Source organism: Hippoglossus hippoglossus, chromosome 1 (genome assembly GCF_009819705.1).
Source record: "Hippoglossus hippoglossus isolate fHipHip1 chromosome 1, fHipHip1.pri, whole genome shotgun sequence".
Lineage (NCBI taxonomy): Eukaryota > Metazoa > Chordata > Actinopteri > Pleuronectiformes > Pleuronectidae > Hippoglossus > Hippoglossus hippoglossus.
This window is the reverse complement of record NC_047151.1, coordinates 508,383-535,574: the sequence shown is the minus strand read 5'-3', so window position 1 is coordinate 535,574 and position 27,192 is coordinate 508,383. Positions and strand designations below refer to the sequence as shown.

The 27,192-nt window shown below is 40.7% G+C and overlaps 1 protein-coding gene, 1 long non-coding RNA gene and 1 other non-coding gene across 4 annotated transcripts in view; 2 read left to right on the top strand and 1 right to left on the bottom strand.

The window, feature by feature from the left end:
* The window catches only part of patl1 (PAT1 homolog 1, processing body mRNA decay factor), a 42,445-nt gene extending 18,515 nt beyond the window's left edge, over positions 1-23,930 (top strand). Inside the window, exons 2-20 of one of the 2 annotated variants that reach the window (XM_034603857.1) lie at positions 2,722-2,827; positions 4,253-4,480; positions 4,618-4,878; positions 5,951-6,039; positions 11,836-11,916; positions 12,745-12,945; positions 13,298-13,399; positions 13,897-13,983; positions 14,747-14,967; positions 15,922-16,066; positions 18,398-18,515; positions 18,619-18,716; positions 19,180-19,239; positions 19,339-19,484; positions 19,602-19,761; positions 20,970-21,095; positions 23,223-23,314; positions 23,404-23,553; positions 23,728-23,930. In XM_034603857.1, coding sequence (XP_034459748.1) covers positions 2,722-2,827; positions 4,253-4,480; positions 4,618-4,878; positions 5,951-6,039; positions 11,836-11,916; positions 12,745-12,945; positions 13,298-13,399; positions 13,897-13,983; positions 14,747-14,967; positions 15,922-16,066; positions 18,398-18,515; positions 18,619-18,716; positions 19,180-19,239; positions 19,339-19,484; positions 19,602-19,761; positions 20,970-21,095; positions 23,223-23,314; positions 23,404-23,553; positions 23,728-23,749 — 2,493 coding nt within the window. In that variant the 3' untranslated portion in view covers positions 23,750-23,930. The remainder of the gene's footprint in view (positions 1-2,721; positions 2,828-4,252; positions 4,481-4,617; positions 4,879-5,950; positions 6,040-11,835; positions 11,917-12,744; positions 12,946-13,297; positions 13,400-13,896; positions 13,984-14,746; positions 14,968-15,921; positions 16,067-18,397; positions 18,516-18,618; positions 18,717-19,179; positions 19,240-19,338; positions 19,485-19,601; positions 19,762-20,969; positions 21,096-23,222; positions 23,315-23,403; positions 23,554-23,727) is intronic. The other variant, XM_034603786.1, reaches the window with a different exon arrangement.
* Positions 10,768-26,876, bottom strand: LOC117776918. The gene is made up of 3 exons (XR_004616521.1): positions 26,866-26,876; positions 25,643-25,645; positions 10,768-11,039 (listed from the first exon to the last, which is right to left on the bottom strand). It is a non-coding gene; the product is annotated as an uncharacterized LOC117776918 (long non-coding RNA).
* Positions 26,217-26,307, top strand: trnar-ucu. Its single transcript is given in 2 exon segments — positions 26,217-26,253; positions 26,272-26,307. It is a non-coding gene; the product is annotated as a tRNA-Arg (tRNA).
* Positions 26,877-27,192: the final 316 nt, after the last annotated feature.

The following is a 27,192-nucleotide window of genomic DNA, read 5'->3' as shown; positions in this document are numbered from 1 at the left end:
GAAATGTGTCTGCAGCAATATAGGGCTGCAGCTATTGATTAATTTAGTAATCAAGTATTCTATCGATTAATTGAGTAATCTCATAAGAAATACTTTTGCAGGTGTCTGAGTGTGTGTGTAATTGAGTTGAGTCAACATCTTGATGCCCCCCCCCCCTCTTGTTAGACACTGACAGACAGCTGACTGTAATTTCAGTTTTTACTAAAACATATAAAAATATGTTTATTACTTATTTGCAGGGATTTCCCCAGAAGCATTACTTCCCTCTCCACCGATCAACACTTACTAGCGGCGGAGCTAGAGCCACCGGACATTCTTACTTCTTGTTAAAGCCCTATGAGACAAATTGTGATTTGTGAATATGGGCTATACAAATATAATTTGATTGATTGATTGACTTTCTGGTACCTATGTTCTGCATTTGGGCTGCACGAAAACATGCAATATGCGGTAACGTTGTTTAATATTGCGATGGCGATATGACATGCGTTAAATATACAAACAGTCCCTGGCTAAGGACGCAGATACCACAGACGACTCCACAGCCTGGAGAAGGCGCACAGCCCGGCCACAGCACCACCAAGTCCTGGGCAGACACCAGGGAGCCATGCACAGCTCCACTAAGCCCACTTACAGTGTTAATTTGGGGTCTTTTCATACATGTTTGGACTGTGAAAAGCTATTTTTTTTACAGTTATTATTGGCTCAGTCAGCCATTTACTGCTCCTCTGTGCTCTATCATTCACTCTGTGCGCTGCGCCAACCACGTCAGACCAATCAACTGCTCATAGTGATGAATTTATCTCGGGACAAACATGATCACTAGACGTTTTCACAGTCAAATGTATTCAGAAGAGGCGGAGCGAGATTTGACCGAGACTTGCTCAGTCAAATCTCTGTTTTCAACTTCTGTTTTCTCTTTATTCTCTTCTTCCGAAAATGATTCATTGACGAAAAACCTGTCAATGATCTGAATGTCTTAAATTTATTATCCAGGGCAGCAGGGCTTCATCTTATTGGCCAAATATATTGACATTAGAGGTGTGGAAATTTCATGATTCTTAGATGCACCGCGATGCGGACTTGGACGACCATGCATCGATGCAGTGACTGAACATAATCGTTTCATGTTTTCCGCTTCGTTCATTGTTTTAGCGATGTCCTGCCGCTGCACAATTATAACCAGCACTGCTTCAGGATCAGGACAGGCGCTCATTAAAGCTCCAGTCATCCTGTGTCTGAGTCTCTGTCAGAGTCTGTTTCCTCCTCACTCCCCCTCTGACCTGCGCTCACTTTACACTTAATAACAATAAACACCATCACTGATCTTAGGTTATTAGGACACATACAGGACTGACGTTTACTTTGTGTTTGTTTGAGTTGCTCTAGAGCAGTGGTCGCCAACCCGTCGATCGCGATCTACCGGTCGATCTCGCAGTCTTCACTGTCGATCCCGAACTCTCTGGACTCACTGGCTGCGGTGGTGCCGCAGATCAGCTGTGTGTTGGTTGTCTGTTGTTCACACGGCAGCGTGTCCGCTACTGGCGGCGGAGCTGCTAGTTTATCTACTGCATTGCCTTAAAAACAAGTCGGTTTATGTACTAAACTAAACACCAGGACACTACGGTATGAAGACGCGCATCTTCCAGTCTGTCGATAAAAATCAAAGCCCTGTTAGAACAAATTAATGGATTCAGAAAGTGAAACGCTAGAGGGCTTTTACTTTGAAAGGGGTTCGGGAAGTGTTGTAAATACGTTTGTGTCATATACAGATAAACATTGTGTTTCACTGAAGAATAACAGATAAAATGATCTTTCACTTGAGTTTTAATCCTTATCTGTTTTTTAAAAATGTTAAAACCACTTTCTGTATGCGTTTCAAAATAAAAGCACTCCAGTGTTTCTGTTGACAGAATCCATTCTTTTGTTTAAAAAGGTTTTTTTATTGTGAAATATTTGCAGGAGCGGAAGATTCACGGCTTCATACTGTATAGTACTTGTATTTATTTGAGTACAAGGGACTACTTTCATACAAGGAAAAGGTAATATTTATGGCCATATTCAAGGCAAAGCCTATGTAAAAACATTGTGCTGCAGTAGCAGCTCCTGTGCAGAACATATTGTTGAACTGAAGCTAAATATTGTGCACTGAACAGATGCTGTAAATATGAATTGATATTAATGTGAATATTGTGCATTGAATACATAAAGTTGCACAACCGCCTTTCTTTGTGTATATTTTTGCTCGTACATTCAGCTTTTAACAGAAATTGCAAAAACTAATAAACATGACCCTCCTAAGTGGGTTTTTTGGAAGATAGCAGGGTGGTAGATCTCAGCATACGTTTGGAATTAAAAAGTGATCTTGCGCTCGAAAAGGTTGGTGACCACTGCTCTAGAGTTTGAGACACATGTAACGTAACATGACGCGCACGCGCAACAGAGTTCATGTTTGCATTGTATTAACTGATGAAAAAGCAGCCACGTGCAGTAATATAGAAAATTGTGGATGTGAAGATGCACACCTTTAATTGACATACTGAGTGTGTGGCGTAAGGAACACCAAATACAGAGTTTTTGCCTTTTTTTGCGATACGTCTATCGCGCACGTTGATATTGCGCTGACTGGATTTTCGATATATCGTGCAGCCCTATTCTGCATCCCTACCACCTTTATCTGACCCCGTTTCTTCTTCCCCATCTTCCCTGCTGTCTTTGCAGTCCCTGGATGAAGACTGTACGCTGGAGGAGGAAGATGTGGGATTGGCAGCAGAGGAAGATGAAATCGACCAGTTCAATGACGACACCTTCGGAGCTGGGGCCATCGGTAAGTCTCACATAATTAAATTGGAAATGTGTTTACATTAAGTTACTGTTCTTAAAATTCAAGTGAGGATTCCTTGTGCCTCAAAGACCTTAATTTGTGTCTGCTCTTCCATTTTTGAATTGACCTTTTGTTGATAAAAGAAAAAAAATGTTTGTTTATTCTGTTAACACAAAAAGGTTTAAGAGAAACAGAGGCATTATGTTTTCGGGTCATCCGTCTGTCTGTCCAATTCTTCTAAGCACAATATCTCATGAATGCCTTGAGGGAATTTCTTCACATTTGTTACAAATATTCACTTGGATTCAAGGATGAACTGATTAGACGGGAGGAGGGGTTGGGGCGCGCTCTCCGTTTGACTTAACACTGTTTACGGAGTGCACAGCGCGAATAATGGTGACAAAGAGGAATGATAAATTACTAACAGAGCCGCTAAAAGCTATCGCATATCTGCCTAATATCATGCAGCCCTACTGTTTACCCCTGAAACTTCCATAGTGTGTTGTGGACTCAAACACTTCAACCACCCCTCCATCGGCATAGTGTCACGGTGATATCTAAAGATCAGCTTGAGGGAATATCTTAAAATTTGGCACAAACATACACTTGAAATTGGATTTAATTTTAATAGCCAAAGGTTAAGGTCACTGTGGCCTCACAAATTATGTTTACGTTTTTCATGAACATGATATCTGATCATCAGCTCAAGGGAATGTCTTCAAATTTTGTACATGGACTCAAAGATGAACTCAAAGGTCAAGTTCACAGTGACCTCACGTCCCTGTGAATGTGATATATTAGGACTGCCCATAGGGAATTTCATAAAATCATCTAACAATTCACTTAGACTCACTGATTAACTAATTTGATTTCGGTGGTTAAAGGTCAAAGTCGCGTTGACATCAAAAACATGTTTTTGGACTCTTTGGAAATTTCTTCATCTCTTGATCAGTTGTCACTTGGACTGAAAGATAGTGATTATGTTTCAGTGGTAGAAGGTCAAAGATTCATATAAGGTCACAGTGACCTTATATGAATCTGGAAAAAAGTCTGTAGAAGTATGCACACGGAAACTGCACTGTTTGGCGGAGGCTTACAACCGCAGTGGGGTTGTAAGCCTCTAGTTTTTTCCATGCTTTAATTTCAGATTACACTGAGACATCATAGTATTTAAATTTCAGTTACAACAGATGAAATTAAGGTGTTTGAAAAGTTTAGAGAAGTTGTTTTCAGCTGTTGTTCGGTGACTGTCGTTAACTACAAGATCACACTCATTTGTGAATTTGCCTTTGAGACACAATTTATAAACAAAAAGGCTAATCTGCCTTTAAATAGCACAAGTTTGTATATAAATAATATAAATATAATATAATATAAATAAAAGTCTCTGTCAACCAATCACACTTTCTGCGTCTTCTCCTTTTACAGATGATGACTGGCAGGAGGAACACAAACGCCTCTCAAACCTTGATGACCGGGATGGGCAAGGAGCCGGTGCAGGAGGAGGAGGAAGAGGGATGGAGAGAGAATCAGATTTAGGAGGAACAGATGACTCATCCTCTTCCCATCTCTCTACCTATGCAGGCCATCATCCCCTTCCATCTTCTCTTCCATCACTCAACTTCTCCTCGTCTTCCTCTGGACTGCCTCCACCAGGTCAGTCATGTGATTAAAGGAGATTAACCATCAGTGCTAAATTGATTGGATCACGACACAATTGCTGGCCAAATAATGTGTTTTTTGCTCTGACATGGAGCACAATAATTCAGACTTTGGAAAATCTATAATTTCAGATGTAGAGGATCGAGGAGGGGAAGGTGACTTGGCTGAGTCACTGGCCAGACTCATCCTGGAGGCAGACCCAGCCATCGCTGGGGTCGGAGCCACTGAGAGGCCCTGTCCATCCCTGAGCTCCACAGCATCCACCCTTACCACTTTCCACAGGTTGGATCAACCCAGAGTCCTTCCGCAGCACTCCATCCCAAATCCCACCCACTCACATCAGCCTCCACAACACCCTCAGCACCAGCTGCCTCCTGGGCCCTCCACCTCAGGTGAGAATGAATGCAGTACTTTACTTAAAATTGCCTTTGTGCTGTCAAAAGTTACTGCAGGACACATTATGTTTTGTCTGTTTATCGCGTTCTCAACCCAGTATCACAAGAACACCTTGTGGGATTTTTTGCAAATTTGGCATAAATATTCACTTGGATTTAAAGATGAACTGATTCAGTCTGTAAAGATTCTCAGTAATCCAGGTCATGGTATATCCAAGTGCTAAAAAACAGGTCAACTGGACTTGGTTGAGTCCAGTTGACCTGTTTTTTAGCACTTGGATATTAACTGATTCAGTGTTATTGGTCAAAGGTCACTGTTACCTCACAGAATAAGCCTTTAGTCATATCCCAAGATTAGGCCCAATCCCTTTCACCCCTTCTCCCTACCCTTGTTTTCAAGGGTTATCTTGCCCTTTGAAACGGAGTCACAAGGGGTAGTGGTTGAAATATTCCGCTACGAATGTGGACAGCACTTCAAGAAGCCGTTACATCTTCAGTAGTCGTTGCGAAAACCCGACACGTCATCAGTAGTCGCCGATGTAAACAGACGCAACAAAAGTCATTATAATAACATTGTTGAGATCTTAAATAAACCAATGCTATTGTTTGCAGTTACTAAAGATATTACAATTGTTATCATAATTTTTAAATTATTAATTTTGAAGGGGGAAAATACTACATTTGTGGGTCTCTCTCCCAACTTGCTGGTGAATCGCAAGGCATTCTGGGAAATTCTCATAGCCCTCTGTTTGAAGTGTGGGTCTGAAAAAATCTCAGTTTTGAGGGCTGTACTGCCCTAGACACTTGGCCCTCCACCTCTGTCCCAGCAAGTATTGGGACAGCCTACCCCTACACGTGAACGTGCAAATCCCCCATCTAAAACCACACACATAGGTAATCCAATAATTCACTGCATTTTGTTCAGTCTAAATTGTGCAGTGGTGTTATTGTTTATCCCGGATTATATCTTCTGTTTTGTCTACATATGGTTCTTGGTATTACATTGCTATGGAGTGCTTTTGGCTTTACCAAAATCTTCTGCATTCTAATGAACCCTGTACTACTCCAGGCATCCCCCTTGGTCCTCCTTCAACATCAATGCTCAGCTACCAACAGCAGCAGCACATGCTGCGCAGAGGGTCTGCTCCAATCGCCCAGGTAAGCTTTCGTAGGCCCTGTTCAGACCTGGTATTAACATCCATCCTGAGAGATCTGATCACAAGTGAACAGCACTATTCACTAGGGTTGCAAAATTCCGGGAATATTCAAAGTTGGAAACTTTCCATGGGAATTAACGGGAATATACGGGAATTAACGGGAATAAACTGGAAATTTTGTGGTTAATTTATACTAACTGTATTTACCTTGTCATATACAGACATACATATAAACATTTTGTTTTGTCATAAGCTGATTTGAGCCCTGAGGAAACTTTGGGCACTTGACTATATGCTTCTGCATCTTTGTGGCATTCTTAACATAGGTCTTTGCACAGTATTTGCAAATGTACACAGCCTTTCCTTCTATATTGGCTGGGATGAAATGTCTCCACACATGAGATAGTGCACGTGGCATTGTTCTGTAGAATAAGATGAGAAAAAAGCTTGTAAAAAACACTAATGCAATGCCAGAGATATAAATAGTTAGCTAAACAATTGGAAGCGTCTTTAAAAATATTTTGCAATTGATGGATAAATGAATAGAAATAGGCTAGATGAACAGATGAACAATCCTCAATCAGCATGCTAATATATTTTCCCCAGTAATATCATCAAAACTTACCTGACTAGTCCTTGGGCTAATGCAATAGTGTGACCTCAATAGCTGTAGTGTGCAGGATGCTGGGAATTATCTGTGCATGTGATGGAAGAATGCACTGTGCATGTGATGGAGAAATGCACAGTGCAGGGTTGAAATACAATGTGCAGCGTGTGCTGCATTCCATACATCTTTAAAAGTTTTGAATGGTGTTTTTATTGCTCAGCGTTTAATTTGCGATAAAAAAACATTTTTTTAAATTCCCAAGCTTAACTTCCCATGGAAAGTTTCCGGAAATTTACCGGAAATTTTCCGCCCCTTTGCAACCCTACTATTCACACATAAAAATTTGTCCTGAATGTCTCTCCTGTGACCACTTGTGATCGCATCTCACTTCCCTTCTTTATATGCAAATAATCATGTATGTTATTTGTGTTTGTGAAAACCAAATGGGGTTTTTACCCAGTTGGAGAGGCTTCAAATATGGCCAATGACGGTGCATTTGTGTGTGACAGTGTGGGTGTGTCGACATGAGCGAGAGAGAAAGAGTGAGTGGAATCAGAAAGGGGCTGAATCATATCACTCATAATGTGTTGGTCAGTGTTGATATTGTTGCGGCGGCCACAAACAAATCCGTGTTTGAACTGGCCACAATGCATTTGCATTTTAACAGCAAAAAGAATGTGGCCACTTGCTTTCTCGAACACCTTCAAATGTGGTCTGCGTGATCAGATCACAGGATGCATTGAAGACACAAATGGGTGCGTTCAGACTTGTACGTAGAGCTGACCGGTTGTGTTTCGATCACTCGGGACATGTCAATACCAGGTCTGAACAGGGTTAACCGACTGTCATTAGCTGCTTTCAGACATGCAATGAACTCTGGAGGAGGTGTATGTGTGAACTAGTGTTGCACGGTATACAGATACTAGAGAGGTATCGCGCTACCCAGCCGTTAAAAAACGTTACCATACCTTATTTATTAGTATCGGTACTTTATGAATGACGCCCAGAGCACAGCGGCAGGGGAACAGCTGCGCCGCGAATGGCTGCATAAATATCGGTACTATACAGTCAGTGTTGTGCAAGTTCACTACTCTCATGAACTAGTTCAAAGTTCAGTTCATACAAGTAAACATGAATAGTTCACGTTCATAGTTCACCATTTAAATTCTGAACTAGTTCATAGTTCAGTTCATTTCATAGTTTTAAGGTGGAAAGTGAGAATGAAAGACTTAACTTGTTTTTTAAAGAAAATTTTATCCATCACTACCCCTTGCCTTAAACTGTACTTCATATGTATCAATTCCTAAAAGAAATGTTTTTTTTAATTTTTTTTAATTATTGCAAATTTTGCCTGTTTATTTATTCATACCCTGCAAACAAAAGGCACAACAAATCATAGTGCTATGCCTTGCTATGAAACCAATTATTAGGCTAGACCTTAAATTCTATCATTTAAATTTATAAAATAAATGTGTGGACAGAGGACAAAAAGTATTTTGGGGGGTTTGTTTTATTTGTCTGTTGCACCTACCTTTACAAAATGGCTTCAGTTAAATTATGTAGGCTATGTAATATTGTAAAAAAAAACATGAATGAAATGAAAACATGAAAATCAAGATGGCCATTTTTATCAAACAGCTCAAGAGAGGTAGGTTGTTAACTTTTCAGACAAAGTCCTGAAATACTAACTTGGACAGCTTAACAAGTACTGATGACATGCATTTGAACATCAAAAATTCCTTTTTAACTCTTTATACTGTAAACTGCACCCCTGTAGAACTCAGGTGCCCCTCTGTTATGGGACTGACACTCAAAACTCTGAGTAAACAAACATGTAAACAATGTTCTTATCAAAGAATCACACAAGCTTGCTTAGTCCACAGACTAGACTACTGCTTTTTGTTAGCAAAGTTGGCATCTCCCAAACTGTTTCTGCTGGGGCTAAAGATCTGGCCACCAATGCTGAATAGCCTCTCTACTGGAGCGCTCGAAGGGAGTGCTGTGTTGTATTTGACAAACAGCTTTGTCAGTTTTGGTAAGACTATGTACTCCGTGAAGTCATCATTGGTCTGTGCATCCAGGTAGATGTCCACCTCAGACCTTTTGACACTTGATGGGCGGTTAAATTTGAAAAAGGATGACCTTTTGCTCTCAGAGCCACCAGATGACTGGGCTTGATTAGAGTCATTAGCTATGTCAACAGATTGAAATTCTTGCTTCAACATCATGCGATATTGCAATCGCTTAATCTCATCCTCCACCCAGTCCATCTTGAATGCTGGCAGTAGTATAGCTGCCAGTATGTTTTCTCTCTTTTCGAGCATGCCTTCCACTCTTGTAGAGAGTGACTGTATCATGTTCTGGATGAGGGGACGACATGCAATTAAACCTTGCGTAGCCGTAGGCTCGAAACTCTCATCCAATAGGCCATTCAAATAATTTTTCAGCTGGACAATAGTGGGAGCCAGGAACCCAAGGAATGTGTTTTTCTCCCCCTGAAGGATGTTCAGGGCAGAGGCTAGGGGGCTCATCACATTCACAAATGTGTGTATGAAGTTGATTTCTTCTGGAGTAAATCGACGTAGGCCAAACTCATCACAGACAGTGTGCAGGAGGAGTCTGTCATATTCAGGATCCGTAGACAGACTGGCCTGGGGAATCATAGTTGCTATTTTAGACAGTCGCTGCATGGAGAGGAACATAGAGTTCCAACGTGTATCATTTGGTGTTACAAAGCCAATCCCAAGCTTTTCCTCAACAAAATCGGAGGCTTTTGGACTTCTTTTCACTCTGTTCCATAGAGCAGATGCCTTTGAAAAGACGGGCCTCGCTCGCGTTTCAGTTGCTTCATCAGCTGCATCAGTAATGGCAACACTCTCTCCAAAACAGTTGAATGCTTTAACAAAATTTGAAGCGTTGTCCGTCACAGTGCACACAATTTTGTTTGAATTTTAAACTCCTTATACACATCTGCCAACACTTTTGCCAGCACATCATATGTGTGTGCTCCTCTGACACGGCGGCATGCAAGGACTGCTGACCTTCTCTGTGATATATCATTTTTGTCCAGCCAATGAATGGTAATGCCCATAAATCCTTTGTTGACAGCTGACCAACAATCTGCTGTTGTGCAAACATGGTCAATATCAGCAAGTTCAGCTTAAGGTTACTGATAACCTCACTGAATTCTTATTTAACAGTCCCTGAACCTGCCTTCTTGAAGGCACACGTCTGCCTGGTTGCAAACCATTCACTAGTCTGATGAGGGCTTTTCCACTTTACAAAGTTTGTCTACCTGTTGCTGGGAAATCATACCCTTGAAGGCTGCAGACAATGTGGTTTGGGTCATTTGGCAGGGGGTCTTGGTCTTTTTTTGACTTTCAATTACTTGGAGATAACTTTTTAGGCTAGCTGGATGCTTCAGCTCCACATGCCGTTTTAAATTAGATGCGGATGAGGCTGACGTCCGGACTTGCTTTTTCAGCGCAGGAGGACACAATTTGCACAGAAAGGTGAGATTTTTACTGTCGGAATCTTTATCAGACAGTGTGTAAAAATCCCGCAAATAATAATAAGGTGCATCGGATGTAGTCGCTGAGTCTGCGTCTCTGCTTTCACTTGCCATTTTTATATGAGACCGAGAGCTGTTGTCTTGGAATACGTTGTTTGTTTGGACTACATGTGTGTGCGATGAATCATGGGTAACGTAGTGCGAAGTCGAGTTAGTTGGTTTAGGTTAGGCTACATCGCGGAAATTTTACGGGCACTGAGCAACGACATGGTGCAAGCATTCGATTTAGACAGCGTCTCTCCTCAGGAGAAGGAAAACATTCCGTAACGTTTTAGCTAGATCTCAGATAATATGAACGTGTTCACAGTTCAAATTCATTATTTGTCATTAAGTTGCGTTCAGTTCATCGTTCTCATAAAAATGAACGTGTTCAATGAACGCCGCGGTTCTGCTGTGAACCGCGGGGGGAAAAACGGAGCCGGTGGGCTCCGGGTGTGAATTTTTAAATATGAGCTGTGTATTTCCTGTGTGTGCAATGCTTTGCTTTCACTCCATGCAGGCGAATCTGCAGTGCCTCCCTGTAGCCCAATGCTATAAAATGAAGGCTATTGTCACAAACCCACCTACATGCATGAATACAAACAAACAAGAAAACACTTGACATGTGTAAATAATTAACATACAGTAAATTACATTGTAAGTCTGGCATTTCAGCTAAAACCCAGGATTAGCCTACACACTACTGGTAGCCTCACAAACTAATTAGGCCCTCTGCCAAGCTGCGAAAGCAACCCAGGATTTTTTCAAGGCAAAGAAGTGGAATATTCTACAATGGCCGAGTCAATCACCTGATCTCAATTCGATCGAGCTTGCATTCCACTTGCTTAAACAACTTAAGGCAGAAAGACCTGCAAACAAACAACAACTGAAGACAGCTGCAGTCAAGGCCTGGCAAAGCATCACAAAGGAGGAAACCCAGCGTCTGGTGATGTCCATGGCTTCAAGACTTCAGGCAGTCATCGCCTGCGAAGGATTCTCAACAAAGTATTAAGAATGAACATTTTATTTAGGATTATATTCATTTGTCCAATTACTTTAGTTCCCTTGAAAGGAGGGGATTATGTATGAAAATTGTTGCGATTCCTAAACCCTTCCTCCAATCTTGATGTAAATACCCTCAACTTAAAGCTGAAAGTCTGCACTTCAATAGAATCTCGATTATTTAATTTCAAATCCATTGTGGTAGAATACAGGGCCAAAAATATGAAAATTGTGTCGCTGTCCAAATATTTCCGGACCTAACTGTAATCTCTTGATAAATAATTTAACACTGTCTGTCACTCACTTGTGTTAACACTGTTCTCTCACTGGTCCCACTGCATGAATTGACATATCTTTTATACAAAGTGTTTTGGTATGTTTTTTTTTCAAATCAGATGTTTGCAGTGTTTTCTACAATGTCGAACTCCACTTTGTATTACTACTTTTTTGAAAAACAAGTTTATATTAAGATTAAAATCATTTCGTGGACTTGACATCATACTATCAGATGTATTGTATTTAATATAACTGTTGTGCCAAATAAAAAAACATCACTGCATTAACAATGATTTAAACTTAATTTGTGTAAAATCCTTTTGTTTGACTTGAATTTGGCTTGAATTCTTTCTCACCCTCAGATGAACTCTCACAGTATCTGGGAGAACAATATGGGGTTCGGGCCGGTCAGTGTCACCCCAGGACTTGTCACGCACATGGAGGTGAGGGTCACTCACTCCTCTATTTCTTCTTCATCACTGTCTTGTTGAATGTCTTTTCATCAGCTTGTGTTTCAAGGCTTGACATGTGAATTTTCTATATTGTATTTTTCCTTGAGAAAACATGTTAGAGGAGACATTATAGAAATACATACTAGAAAAAGTTAGGTTTTTAATTGTCTGCCTCAAGCTTTTTTTTTTGTTCCTCGTCAAGCTTTTTTAGGCCCTGATCCTCATCTCAGTCCTGTTAATTAGATTCTTGTGACGCCTTGTATTAGATCAGCAAGGCTAAAATATGCATTTAACTTTAGAGGACAAATCCCAGGACCAGCTTCCAAGAACAATCATCTCTGTCGTGATTTCTTGTCCAGGTTGGGGGAATTTATGTTTTGTTTTTTTAATCTGAGGAGAATCCTTCAGGTCCTGGAGAGAAAGCTACAGTGTCTTCCTGCATGATGGCTAACTCAAGATCAGCTTGCTAATCATTGGGAAGTGAAAGGACTTTAAGGCGATTAAATATGTTTTTCATTACACTGCTGTTTGCTGCAGTGTTTTGAACAGCAAATAAAAGCCTTATGAAATTGTTGATACATTTCTAGCATACGGTTATTTTAAGGTTAATTGCCATTTGATTTTTGCATTCAAGACTTGTTTTGCTTTTTATTTTTGATTTGATTTACAACCCAAATTCAAATGAGAAACAATAGTACAACAGTTTTTCTCTTGCATTGTGTTTAAAATATGATGTGCACTACTGTATTTACAGTATGAATATCTCATCCCATTTTATATTTTTCTCATGTTAAATTTACCACCTTCTTCCTCTTGCAGGATAGTCCACTAATGTCTATCATCAAAGAGGTGGGCCTTCCTAAATTACCTCCTCGGGGTAGGAATGATGAAGGACTGGATTTGTCAGAGAGGGTACCACCACCTCGGTCTTCTTCCCCTGTGATTGGTTCCCCTCCGGTGAGGGCCGTGCCTATTGGGACCCCGCCCAAACAGCCAATGAGCCACAGTCTAAATCATCAGGTATGAAGACAACTGTTACCCTAATACTGGAATTTTTCTCTGTCACCCCTTCCTTTTCATTAAGGACAAAAAACACAAAATCTCATGTCCTTTTGCAAAGTATGAAATATAGTATCGAGTTGGTGTAGTCCCTTAGCCCCATCATAATTTGTCTCAGTCTCATTATTTAGTCAACCCCAATGTATTAGTATTATATACTTTCATGGAGCTGTCATGTTAATCATCTTTATATACAGTCAATGGTTGTAGTAGTAACTTGGCTGCAGTATTGTTTTACACTATGTTAGCACTGTCTAAGTTAACCTCGTCCTCTTAACTATACATGTGTGCACATCTCTATCTGTATGTGTAGGCGCATCATCCCACAGCAGTTCATGTGAGAGCCCCGGTCCAGCACAGATACCCTCCTCCTTTTCCTGAGCGTCTGTCACCCAACACCCTCCTCAACTTAGCTGTAAGTTTTCCCTTTATCCTCTGTCCATCCTTTCCTCAGTTATTCAGCTCTGTGTGTACATGAAATCCTATAATGTGCTCAAAGTTTCCTTGAAGTTTTAATGGCACAACACGAGTCAATTTGTAATGATAAACTGTGCTTATTGCATCACAGAGCTTTTCATAGTGTTCATGTTGTGTTTTTCTTATATATTATCGGCTGCTGTTTTACAGAGAGATATAAGCAGAACTTCCTGGCGTCTCTGCTGGTAGTCATGGGCATTGCTCTCTACACATATCCCTCTGTAAAATGAAAAATCGTTTATTTTTTATTTTTACACTTTGTTTTTTTTGCTTTTTATTTAAGAATTTTGTGTAATGTAAAAAACTAATTTCCCAAGATTTCACCCTTTTTCTTTTCTAAATAAAGGAGAAAATGAGGGTAACAAACTTTCCATCTTATTTATTCCAAGTTATCATGAGCTATATGTAAAGTTTATATCTACTGATTATGCCCAGAACTCTCCGCTGTGTCGCAGTCCCTTCCCTCCTGGAGTTGTTCCAGTTCTGTCTCAGATTCAACGGGCCAAGCTGCTCAACTCTCAAGTAAGTATCACACACACACTCACACAGGCTTTCCAGACTGGTGATGTGCTACTGACTCACTACTTAGATTTACATGACAACTCTGGAAACAGAATAGCAGAGAGCTTGTAATGATTCTTCCTGAGAAATGTGATGAAATGCAGAAGTAATGGAATACTGAAGACTGAAATAATTGTGCAAGAGAAAAACTAATAAATGACATTCTACGAAAGCACCACAAGAATGAAGGTGGACTTTATTTTTCTAAAATACACATGGAATGACTGCTCTTACATTTTTAGAGAACTGAAAGAGTAGACAAAAGGAAAAACCCATTCACCTCAAATTCAAAATGAAAAATCGAAACAAATCCAGCCCAAATGGTGTCTTATTAGCTGTTTACTGGCTAGGGTTTGTACAAACTCACTAAATTATGTAAAGCTGATAACCCCACATGAAAGGCAGAACTTGGCAGATTAAGAAACTGCTTCTCAATCAGGAAAGACACAAATTTGCTGTAGACAAGTCAATTTAAGAGATGTCTAGGGTCTATGAATAGCAGCCATTCTTGACATTGAAGGTGGTAAAGAGCGTAGTTGTGAATGTCATAGACTGCGGCCTCAACTTAATACCCAGGTAAGGCTAGCTGAAGGTCGTCCCCTTCTTGAACTTGTACTGTAAGCTTTATAACTGACACAGGATCCCCAGTAGTTAATTAGTTCATCTCTGAATCACAAGTCCCCCTCTCACACTCTTCATCGTCTTGGTATGTGTCTCTCTCCAGGTGGCTGGTTTTGCCCATGGCGGGCCACCTCCTCCTTTGTTACCAGGTGGTGGAGTTTTCAGGCCATTCTTCGGGGGCCCTCCTCCTCCACATGGTCACCGAATGGGCCCACTGCCCCCTCATGGTCCCCCTAACCACACGCCACCCATCCGCCACAACACCACCCACCTCCACCCTCAGCACAGACGCATGCTCACCCAGCGCATGCAGAGCCGAGGAGGGTAAGTGTGTTTGTGTACCTAGAGCTGCAGTGTCACACAGCACTGTGGTCCTGTATCACCATCAAAAAGCAAATGTGATTCTCAACACGCCCCTGAGCAGGTGAAACATGTAACACTCAACTTGAAAACTTGCCAGTCACCTTTAAGTACAATAGGGCGCACAGCCTGGCCACAGCACCACCAAGTCTGGGTCAGGCACCCAGGGAGCCATGCACAGCTCCACTAAGTCCACTTACCATGTGAAAAGTATTTTTTTTACAGTTTTTAGCAGCTCTGTCAGTAATTTACTGCTCCCCTCTGTGTCTCTATCATTCCTGCTGCGCACTGTGCGAACCGCATCAAGCCAAACCAAGCGTACTCCATCTCCTCCAGCTCTATACAACGTCTAAAAGAATGAGAGTGCTCTGAAGAAAGATTTCACTCATTTAGAAAAATATGGATCATTATTTGATGATCACTGTTGATATTTAGGCATCATTTAAACGTGTGTGTGTGTGTGTGTGTGTGTGTGTGTGTGTGTGTGTGTGTGTGTGTGTGTGTGTGTGTGTGTGTGTGTGTGTGTGTGTGTGTGTGTGTGTGTGTGTCAGGTTCTGAGACTATCATAAATAAGCTACGCAATTCCTTTATATAATCAAACGCTCGCAGTGATGAATTTGACTCCGGACAAATGTGAACTAAACTCCACAGAAGCATTTTGTCTTGAGGAGGCGGCACAAGATTTGCAATTCTCTTCTTCCGACAATGATACATTGACGGAAAAACCTGCCAATGATCAGAATATCTTTAATATATTATCACTGGCAGTAGTACATGCAGAGCGTGAATGCATGGCACATGGAGCACCATTTATTGTAGTTCAAGCAGTCTTTTGCGATATGTATATATCGCGCATGTTATTGCGATGATAATACATTTTCGATATATTGTGCAGCCCTAATCTCTGCCTCCTTGCAGGGATCGTGGCAGGACTGGAGGGGACCGGCACAGCAGGGACCCCTACAGTAATCTGATGACTCAGAAGGAGAAAGAATGGGTAACAAAGATCCAGATGATGCAGCTGCAGAGTACTGACCCTTACCTTGATGACTACTACTATCAGGTTAGTTACTCACTTAGGTGCCCTTTTAATGGTTTTAATGATTTGTATATAACCTCAGTTGAGTTAAGTGCAAATAATATTAAGGGCTTCAACTAACCGTTATCACCCCCAAAGAGGTTATGTTTTCTGTTCGAGTTTGTTTGTCTGTTAGTTAGCAGGATTACACAAACTTTACTGGACATATTACCACAAAGTTTAGTGGAAAGATTTGGTATGGGTCAGAAAAGAACCCAATATTATTTGTTGCAGATTCAGGAATATTCTTTCACGTCAACATTTTCTTTGTGTGTTCCCCCTGCATTATGTGCAACTTTTTTTTTGATCAGATCAATAATAGGAAAGGGAAAAAAGGCTCAAATCCGTGTATCATTCGTTCTTTTCATATTCAATTCGAAAACCAAAATTGGAAAATTAACAAGCAAGTGATTATTTTGTTATTCATTTATGAATCTGAAACAAAAAAAACAAACAATGGTTTGTTTTCCGTAGTTTGGATTTTTTGCTCTGATCAAAAATAGGGAATGAAAAAACGGGTCACGGGCCGACCTTGATTTTAATATTTAATTTTTATGATTTGTTTGACCTGGAAGTCAGTGTCTTCTTGTGCTGCACGAGATAAACTAACAACAAGTGATTGAATCACTCTCTAATTGGTCTCGACACCATGGCTGGAACCATACGCTAATTTAATTAAAGACTTGTTTGAAACTGGCAAGATGCATGCAGAGATTTCCACCACGCTGCAGCAGATGGGTATCCAGCGATGCTCTGAAATGAGTGTTAAAAGATTCTGGGCCTGATCTACTAAGATCCTAAATAAAGAGTGCTAAAATGTGTGTGCATTATAACAGATTGCACGATTGGTTGGTAGGCGTTTTGCAGGTGATCTACTTAAAATAATTGCGCAAATGATAAGTGCAAACATGGTATTTATGTATTTAAAGTGTGTTTTGCGTGCGTTACTGGTTTCCGCCATGGAGCATTACGGAGAGCAGAGTGATCGCAAGCGCAAAGCGAATTTAATACCATGGATTTGGAGGTGTTAGTGGAAGAGGCAAACAAACATGTTGTTTAGATACAGCAAAGAAATATCAATACAACTCAAAGAAACGCAATATGGGAGAGTATCTGCGAGAAAGTTAATGCTGTCGGTAAAACAAAAAGAACAACCAATGAAATTAAGAGAAGATGGCAGGACATAAGAAGAAGAACAAAAGAAAAAATAGCTCATAATAGAACCTTGGCAAATAAAACAGGTGGGGGGCAGGTGGAAGAGATGCCTCTGACCAATACTGAGCAGCAGGTGCAGTTCACTCTCTATGGCACGAGTGCTCAGGTGCGACATTCAGGCCATTGTAGCGCACACGGAGTGCACACCAAGCAGCTGGTTAGCACTGTATCTGGTGTGACGAGGGCCATCAGTGCCCTGGCAAGAGAGGGATTATTTTTGCTTCTGTCAATCCAAACATGCTAACGCGAGAAAAAAAATGTCTCTCCGTCGTCTTCCATGCTGTCTCCCCCTTACCACAATAACTTCAGCCATCTGTGCGTAACGCTGTGCCGATGAGCACCTACATGTATCATACAAATAAAATATCAAAATCAAGTTCGGGCCGTGACTCGTTTTTTAATTTCCTGTTTTTGATCTGAGCAAAAAATCGAAACTACGAAAAACAAACCATTATTTGGTTTTGGTACCCGATTCCTAAATGAATAACGAAATAATGACTTGTTTTTTAAATTTCCGATTTTGGTTTTCTAATTGAATATGAATAGACTGAATGATACACATTTACACAGATTTGACCCGTTGACTTATTTTCTTTGATGAACTTATAAATGGAAAAACCGTAACACTAGTTGGTGGTTGTGGTTAACTCTGTGATGTTTCATGGATTCATGGATCTTGATCAAAAAAGTCAGGCCTGTTTTTCCCTGAGCCTTATGGGAGATTTTCAGATTGCTTGTTTTTTCAGACCAACCATATGCATGGGTGTTATTTTACATAAGTGCCTGTATGGATGGTGTGATCATTTCTCCCACTTCAGTTTGGCCTTACTCATTTATGATGTTTTTACTGATACTGCTCTGTTGTTGATCTGAAATTAACCTTCTCAGAATTCTCAGATTTGAGGATTTGTTGAAAAAGACATCACTTGTTTGACATTTTAATGAACTAGATGGTAGTTTAATTAAACGATTACTGTTATAAATCCATTATAAATGAGTTTTAACAATAATGTAAACAATCATACCTTGCGCAGAGTCCTGTACTCAGTTTTAACATTGGAAGAGAATGTTGAGTGTGTTTGTGTGTGTGTGTGACATTAGAATTACTATGAAAAGATGGAGAAACGTCAGGAAAGAGAGAGAGACAGCAGCAAGAAGGAATACACCACCAAACTCATCACACCACAGGTTGCCAAGGTTGAACACACCTACAGACCAGGTAAATGACAACAGAGCACACCAGAATATCTTCTCTCCATATAACATCACCCACATGGACACTTGAGACCTGTATTGAATCTTGCCTGGTATTGTGTCAAAAGTTCAGTTTGCAGGATCTTTGGGTAAACTGACTGTCTCTAGTGTCAACAACCCCCGCAAGATGATTGATGCTGTGGTGACCACTCGCACAGACGACGAGGTCAGTTTGCATATGAACCGGTTTTCTTTTATTTTGAAGTAATTTAGTCAGTGTTCTACAGTGTTTCCTGTGGAGGTTTGGGGCAGGGGCATTTGCTGTACATGTAAACAAATATATATGCACATTGATTCAGTTAAGGATAACTGCAGCAACTAAGGATATGTCATTGTACAATCCCAATTTCGCTTGGATATTATGGGTGGGAATATGTAGGCTTTCAATTCGATTTCCATTCAGAGGGCTACGATTCGATTTTTTTTTTTTATCACTGACTACTTGAGGTGTACATCTTTACTTGGCTCATGATTTGTGCTTTAAAAAAGTATTGTAAACGGCTGTAATTTACAAAATTAAGTTTAATAAGGTGTTCCCCCTTGGCAGCATTGAGGTAGTACTGTGGCCCTAATTTAAAAACTTAAAAGTTCTGCTGCTCACTCCTGACTTCCTGTCTGTCTGCCTTTAGGAGAAAAGAGAGAAGCAGGTTTGGAATAAGAGGCGACAGATCCTGTACACTGTGGAGAAGGTATGAGAATGGCTGTGCATGTGGAGACAGATACAACCCTGGATCCTAAATACACCCCTGTGACCCATTTCTGTCCTTCCATCCAACCCTGTCCTCCAGATGTACAGTTTGCTGCTGGAGGTTCAAGACTTTGAGAAACGTTTTGTCCAGGCCCCAGAGGAGGACAGGGAGGCTCTGCTGGAGCAGCATAAAACCAACACAGTGCAGCTGTGCAACTCTCTGCGAGAGAAGGAGTGGGATGATAGGTAGGATGGAGGGATAGATTAAACATAAGTATGAGAACACCTGACTACAAGAGCTGCACATAGAAGTTCTTATATGTGAATCTACACACTAACTCTTTTTCTATTCCTCTTGATAAGAGTAAGTGATGAGCAATGTGTGATGATCATGTCAGTGAGGAAGGGCAAGCGGCTCATATCCAGGCTCCTCCCCTTCCTGCCCTCACCCCAGGCCACCGCCATTGTCATGGCGATTGCACGCAACCTTCCTGCCCTGGCCAAGAAGGACAAGCAGGACCAGGTAATGATTTCAAGATGTTCATCTTGATGCTCCTCAAAAACAACAACATTCCTTAAATATGATTGGTTATGGTGGAAAAGTGTCTCTGCTATACCCTAAATGTTCATGTTTCATCTCACAACAGTGTATACATTTTAATGACTCTGTGCCAGTGACAGCCAGCCCGTACCCATAGACCCTGACGGAATTTCTTAATATTTGGTACTTGCACTAAAAGTTGAAATGATTAGATCTTGGTGGTCAAAGGTCAGTCACTTCCTGTTTTTGTGAATGAATGAATTTCATTGCATTTGGCACAAACACTCATTTGGACTCTTGGATGAACTGTTTAAAATATGAAGGTCAGCGAAGTCAACGATTCGAATGTACAACGATGCATCAATGCATTTCAATTGATCACATCCTCAATTTTCTATATTACTGCAAGGGGCTTGCTTTTTTATCAATTAATACAATCAGTAATATGATGTCCCTTTTTTATTTAGAAAGTGCTTTAAAAATATTATTGACTGTTACTGCTATTAAGTGTGCTGTAATTTACTAAATGAATAAATTAAAAAAATCAGGCTCCAACAGTAAGTCTATGACTGTGGTCTGATTTGACATTCAATCAGTTTAGACTTGTGTGCCCCCCCCCCCCCCCCATCATAATCTGCGGGAAGAACTTCTCTTCTGTCCCCAGCCTGTATGTTTGTGTGTGTCTGCTCGTCCCTGTTGCTATTCACACAAACTGATAATCATGTGTATTAAGTTATTAATCAAGGATGTTGGATCATGAATCTGTATCGTTCCGGTCACTTTAACACTGATGTCCTGGCTGTGCGTGTCATGTTATAAACTCTAGAGCGAATCAAATAAACGTCAAGTACTGTACGTGTCCTAGTAACTTCTGATTAGTGTTGGTTTTTATTGTTAGTGTAAAGTGAGCGCAGGTCAGCGGGGGAGTGAGGAAGAAGCAGACTCCGATACAGTACAGGATGACTGGACCTTTTAATGTGCGTCTGTCTTGATCCTGAAGCAGCGGTGGTTATAATTATTCAGCAACGGGACGCTAAAACAATGTACGTAGCAGAAAACATGAATCGATTATGTTCTCTCGCTGCATTGATGCACAGTTGTCCATGTCTGCATCGCGATGCATCTAAAAATCCAGAAATGCTCAGAACACATTGTTAACCTCTACCACTCTCGGTGTGTGTCCGTTCCAGGTGCTTTGCTGGTTAGTGGAGCCCCTTTCTGCTGTGATCCAATCACTCTCCAGCTCCGCCATCACAGACCTGCTCCAGGAGCTTCAAGGCAGCGAGGGCCAACTGGCCACAGTACTGCACAACAAGGTACACACACAGCAACTCAATAACTTGAGAGCAAAGAAGAAAGAACAATGACCCTCTGGTCAGACTGATAAATAAACCTCTTTCCACATGTTGTCCAGTGATAAAGCCTAACTATTGGTTTAAATGTTGCAATGCAACCCCTGCAGCCAACCTCCACAGGGAAAACCCTTGCCCTCCAGTCATGTTATTTTGCCTCAGACGCCATGTCTGTATAGGCTTCATCAACATTACCCAGGGTACTGTCAATTGTACGAAGTAGACGACATGCAATTTGTGGGGGGGGGGGGCTATAAGCTAAATATTTCCCAGTCTCTGGGTTGCTCCAGCTGACCAATCCTGGTCAGCGGAGGAGACCCTCTCTGTCCCTGTTCCTCTTCTCGGACAAATGTTGTCGGTGGAACTACACTCGGTGTTTTGGATGGCAAGGCATTGGTAGCAGTTGTCTTTGTTTCAATTGTTGCTGGCAGGCATCTGAGTACTTAGTTGTGTCTCCACGTTTACCTACCTTGGGAGAGACCTACTTTACAACCAGTGAGGATGGGTCTGAGGGTAGCTGGAGTTGAGCATAGTAGGATGGATCTTCATTTAGCCACCACTGTAGGTTTTTGGGTGAGGGAAGGACGTCATAGGTTGCTTTAAGCAGGAAGCCGATCCTCCTTGCTTCCATTTCCCACAGACTGAGCCTGGGTCGGCAGAAATGTTGCCTGTCTGAATCTTTTTAATTATTGTCTTCGCTGTATTAGTCAGTGAAACTCTGCTTGAATAATGCCCCCCTTGATTAGATTGTCAGTCATTGTCTGAAATGCAGCATTAATACTTTTTTGCAGGCTAAGGGCGCTGAAAAAACAAACTACATTTCCCATAATGCATTTTGCGTTTATCAGAGAATCGCAATGAATTTCACATGTCACATGTCTTGAAAACTATGACATATAAAACGTGCCCAAATCTCATCCGGCTCCAAAGTACGCTGCCTGCAAATGTCCCACACTGGCTTAGGGGTATATACACACATGTCATATCCGGTCTAAATGGAGATGGAATTTGTCCACCAACACTGCCTGCGTTGTTAAAGATGCCATGAAAGTGATGACAGAACTTTTCATCAGTATAATTTGACAATTTATTAATCATAAAAAAGACTGAATACTTGGAAACAACAGTGATCATGTGTCATGTTGACTGCCTCACGAGTCACATGACAGCTGTCCCTCAGAAGACAGAATAAGAAGGGAAAAAAAGATTTGCAAGGGCAATCGTGTTTATTGTTTATTTTGTTTTTCTGAGAAAAAAAGAGGAACAGAAATCAAATTTTTTTGGTGTTGCTAGAAATCCAGCTGAAAATGTTTTATAACAAAAAACTGACATGCACTGAGGGCTTCACATTAAAAAGAGATATATAATGTAAAAATCGACTCGCTGCAATAATTTCAGTAAAATTTTAACAGCATTACAAACTGGATACCGCCCAACCTCGCACTGCAAACCAATGAGACCTGATTACAGTCCATTCTCAAGACTACAGAATGACTCAACACCTGTTTTGCGTGAGAAATAAAGACACACTTGAGGCATTTTGTTGTCTTGTTCACTTGATTTTGAGGTAGCTAGTAACTAATGTTTTGTGTGGTCAGAGCCATGGAGAGAGTGTTGCAACCAGAGTTAAGTGTAATGTTAACTAGGCACAGTTAAGAATGACTTTATTTGTGAGCTGGGGTTGTACTGGGAGGGAGAGGAAATCTTAAGTATTAAGAGACGAACAGCCAGTCAACGCTTCCTGCGTGAGACTCTAAGGTATGAAGCTTTGCATCTTCTGGTCCTGTAATAACAATAAGAACCTTGTTAGAACAAATAAATGGAGTCAGTCAACAGAAACGCAAGATTGTTTTTACTTGTGTTGCAATACTTTTGTTGTGACATATTCTTCAGATAAACATTAAAACTGTGGTGAATCATAATTTTCCCTGTGAACTGTACATGTAGAAATAGGTGAGATCTTGAATTTCTAGAAGAGCAGCTGAACCACACTGCTCACGCAGGCAGTGTGGACACACACACACACACACACACACACACACACACAAACAGACATCCATTACACACACCTCTCTGCTTGTTTCTGTCTAGTTTGGTGTGACACTTCTGTATCTGATCCTGAGTGAGGGAGAGAAGATGCAAAGTTCAGACCCCAACTGTCAACTCATGGATGACAATCGATGGTAAGTAATTAGTGCTGTGACATCAGTGTTAATTAAAAATGTCCCTATTCTCTCTCTTACACACACACTGAACCTCTCTCTCTGTCCAGGACTGAGTTGGTATTTGCTGTGACAAGGGAGCTGCTCAGTGTTCCCTCCTCGTCCCTCTCTCCTCCCCTCGTTACCCCTGCCAACCTGCTCTCCCTCTTCTCCCGCTATGTCGATCGGCAGAGGCTGGAGCTGTTACAGAACAAGTTACAGTGAGTTACATCAACACACAAGCATACAAGGGGACATACAAAGGTTAAGAAGCTGGTTGTACTGAATAATTCATTGTTTTAGCTTTGAAAGGATTCTGAATCTTATATGGTATTAATGTTACTTGGGTGATGTCATGAATAGTAAACTAATAGTGTGTTCTTTGCCTTTCCCAGGATCTCTTCATTGTCCAGGTAGAAGTTACTGCAGACATCAACACGAGATCTTCCCCTCCCGATGCAGACCTTTCTTTTTGTGTGTAAGAGGGAATGGTGTGAGTGAGTTATGAGGTGAATCCATTGTGGGTAATTTTAATCCAGCAGAATCTCGTGTGTGTGTGTGTGTGTGTGTGTGTGTGTGTGTGTGTGTGTGTGTGTGTGTGTGTGTGTGTGTGTGTGTGTGTGTGTGTGTGTGTGTGTGTGTGTGTGTGTGTGTGTGTGTGTGTGTGTGTGTGTGTGTGCGCGAGCGAGCGAGCATGAGATGGCTGAAAGACGATTAAAAATTAAATCTGCATTTTAAAATATCTTGTTTGAATTATGCCTGTGATGAACCTTCAAATTAAAAATATTTCTATTATATAAGAATGTGGACTCCGGTCTTTCCTATACATCATAATTTTTAATGTCTTGGTCTAGTGTACTAGGGCTGGGCGATATGACTTCAAATCAATATCCTGATTATTTCAAACTGTAACCTTACAATTAATGAATGATTTTTTTTTACAACACCCCAATAGTACGCGTCATTCGGCGCATTACTCAGTGTCGGTCTCTCCTGAGTGACTCTCCTCCTCTCCTCACTCACACGTAGAACTGATCTTTATAATAACCTGCTGAATTAATCATTTTGTTCCTGGATAAACTAAGCCGGGGCGTCGCTTCTTTTGCAACAATGAAGTGAAAATACTGCGTTGCATCACAATCTGCGGAAAGAACTTCTCTCCTGTCTGCAGAAGTGTGTGGGACAGGAGGGACACACTCCTGCACGTGTGTGTCTCCTCTTCCCTGTTGCGCTTCACACAAACTGATGAACACATTTATTTAATTATTCATCGATGTCGGATCATGAATCCGTATCATTCCGGCCACTTTAACCCTGATGTCCTGGCTGTGTTCGTGATGTTACCCCTCGTGTTGTATGCGAACCGTGCAAGCAAAATGTTGGCCTTTTTTCCAATGTGTTCAAATACTTGTCTCCTAAACTTTAGTTTAGTTATTTTATACTTTGTATATTACAAATATTGAATTAATAGTGTAAATAGTGAATATCCGCCAATCCTCTTGTCTGTGAACACCAGATCCTCAAAGCGTAAACTGCACATACGTGACGTGATGGATGAGGTCCTGTTGTTTTCACGTTGCCATCATCAACCATTGCTACAGCCTGACCTTTCAGCTCTGTCAGACTGGTTGTTATAATTAGAATAATAACTGACAATTATACATGTAGAGATGTTTTAAATGATAGCAGCACCAGTTAATATAATAATAACGATGATGATAAATAATTGTCATCTGGCTCCTGCAGCTCTGGAGTCAGAGATACCTGCACAATATGAGAGAGAGAGACACAGACTATGGGAGGCAAAAAACAAAGTTAGTGACTAGTTTGACCTTTATGAAAATGAAAACATTCAAAGTACAACACAAAGATAAATAATGAAACAAAACCAACATACAGTAAAAGGAGAAGGGAGGGGACTTCTTTCAGTGCTGTAAAAAGTGCCACACCTAGATATTAATATTATGCCCCTTCCAAAACACTGGCTTTTTGAAGAGAGCCAAAGGAAAGCCTCTGTAAATAATTGTCACATATTGTTGTTCAAATCCTGCAATATAAAAACATACAAAAACGTTTAAAGAGAGGGGGATGGAAAGCTTTTCCAAACTTTTTAGCTAACCCTAATACATGTATACATACAACATATAATAATAAAGTGCCCTATCATGTGATATTGGTTTATGTCATTTGTAAATCCACCAATGAACATGCATAGCTATGAACAAACATTGAATGAAAATAAATGTTTGCAACTCGAGCATTTCCTTATCTACACTCAAACCAATAAACTACTTGAAACGGAATTAATACAAGCTTATGAAGTTCATGTGTCCTGCAACACCCTGCAACTAAGAGAAGGAAACTGAACATGTAGTATTCATATTAATATCATCTAGGCTGAAAATTAATTTCAGAACTCTATAGAGTTCACACTGGTGGCATAACAGTGGCATAACAGTGAACAGCTTTAAGCAGCACTCTATGTCTCCACTCAGATTTCCATGGCTGTGTGCCCAAACGAAGGCTTTTGTTTGAGATACAGTTCAGTGGACTGGTCTAAGGCATTAAAGGCCCGGCCAGTGGAGCTGTCCCTGGGTCCTTGGGTCTGGTCTGACGGCAGGGTACCACCGTCGCATAATTCTCGGCCAGGATAACACACTCGCAGAGTTTACTTGAAGAATGTAACGTACGTTATTTATTTATCTTTTCATACCCGATTGCGTCAACCTATTTGACCAGATTTGCCGATTAAGTCAATGCGCCCTATGCTTGGCTGGGACATTAAATCCGCATGGTTTTATTTTGTCAAAATTCTTGTCAAACTTGGTAGCATCACAAGCGTCAGAGAAAGTTTATATTGTATAATGATAACAGTGATGCCACTGGCTCCGTGGCGCAATGGATAGCGCATTGGACTTCTAGTCGAGCATTGAGATGTCATTCAAAGGTTGTGGGTTCGAGTCCCACCGGAGTCGCATTTCTTTTTTGGATTTTCATTCGGACACAAAGTTAATATAAATGCAGCGCCAAGCACTCCAATTATTAATGTGGTGTGGCCATCTGATCAGTAGTGCTAACTAATATTAGTTCCACCTAGCTCAGACACTTTTATCTGTTTATTTTGTATCCAATGTTTATGTACTTCAATCAATCAATCAATCAAATTTTATTTGTATAGCCCATATTCACAAATCACAATTTGTCTCATAGGGCTTTAACAAGGTGTGACATCCTCTGCCTTTAAGAGTGAGGAAATTCTAGGAGAATCTATGATGACCCTCTGGTCTTTTTGAGTATTCACTTGGTTCATCACAAGAGCAGCAACAACAAAAGAAACTATGCCACAATGTGCACAATTTCGAGTATATATTTAGAATAAAAGACTGCACATGGAGAGGAAAATAGTGAAGTAAGAATTTTCAAAAATTGCACTATTGCACAATTTGTTTATTTTTGCACATGACAATAAATCATTTGAATTCTTTTGGTGGTATAAAAATAAATAGCACTTCGAAATACACAAAAATCTTCACACAAAACTGAAAAGGGCTGTTCTAAAAAAAAAAACCTGAATACATTAATGATCTTATACATTATTATTATTATTATTATTACTATTATACTTACCAAACACACACACACAATAACTGATGGTGACTTAGTTTCAGTGCACCTACAACCCTCCTTTCACATTTGAGGGAGGGCTGTCTGTATCATGTATTGATAAAGATCTATCAGCGTAGAACAAACTAGTAGAATGAATAGTTGTTAGATGAGGAGCCTACAATCAAAATTATGCAGTTACTGTTTAATGCAGAACTCTACAGGCAAAAAAACATGTGTTTCATGTACTGGTCAAG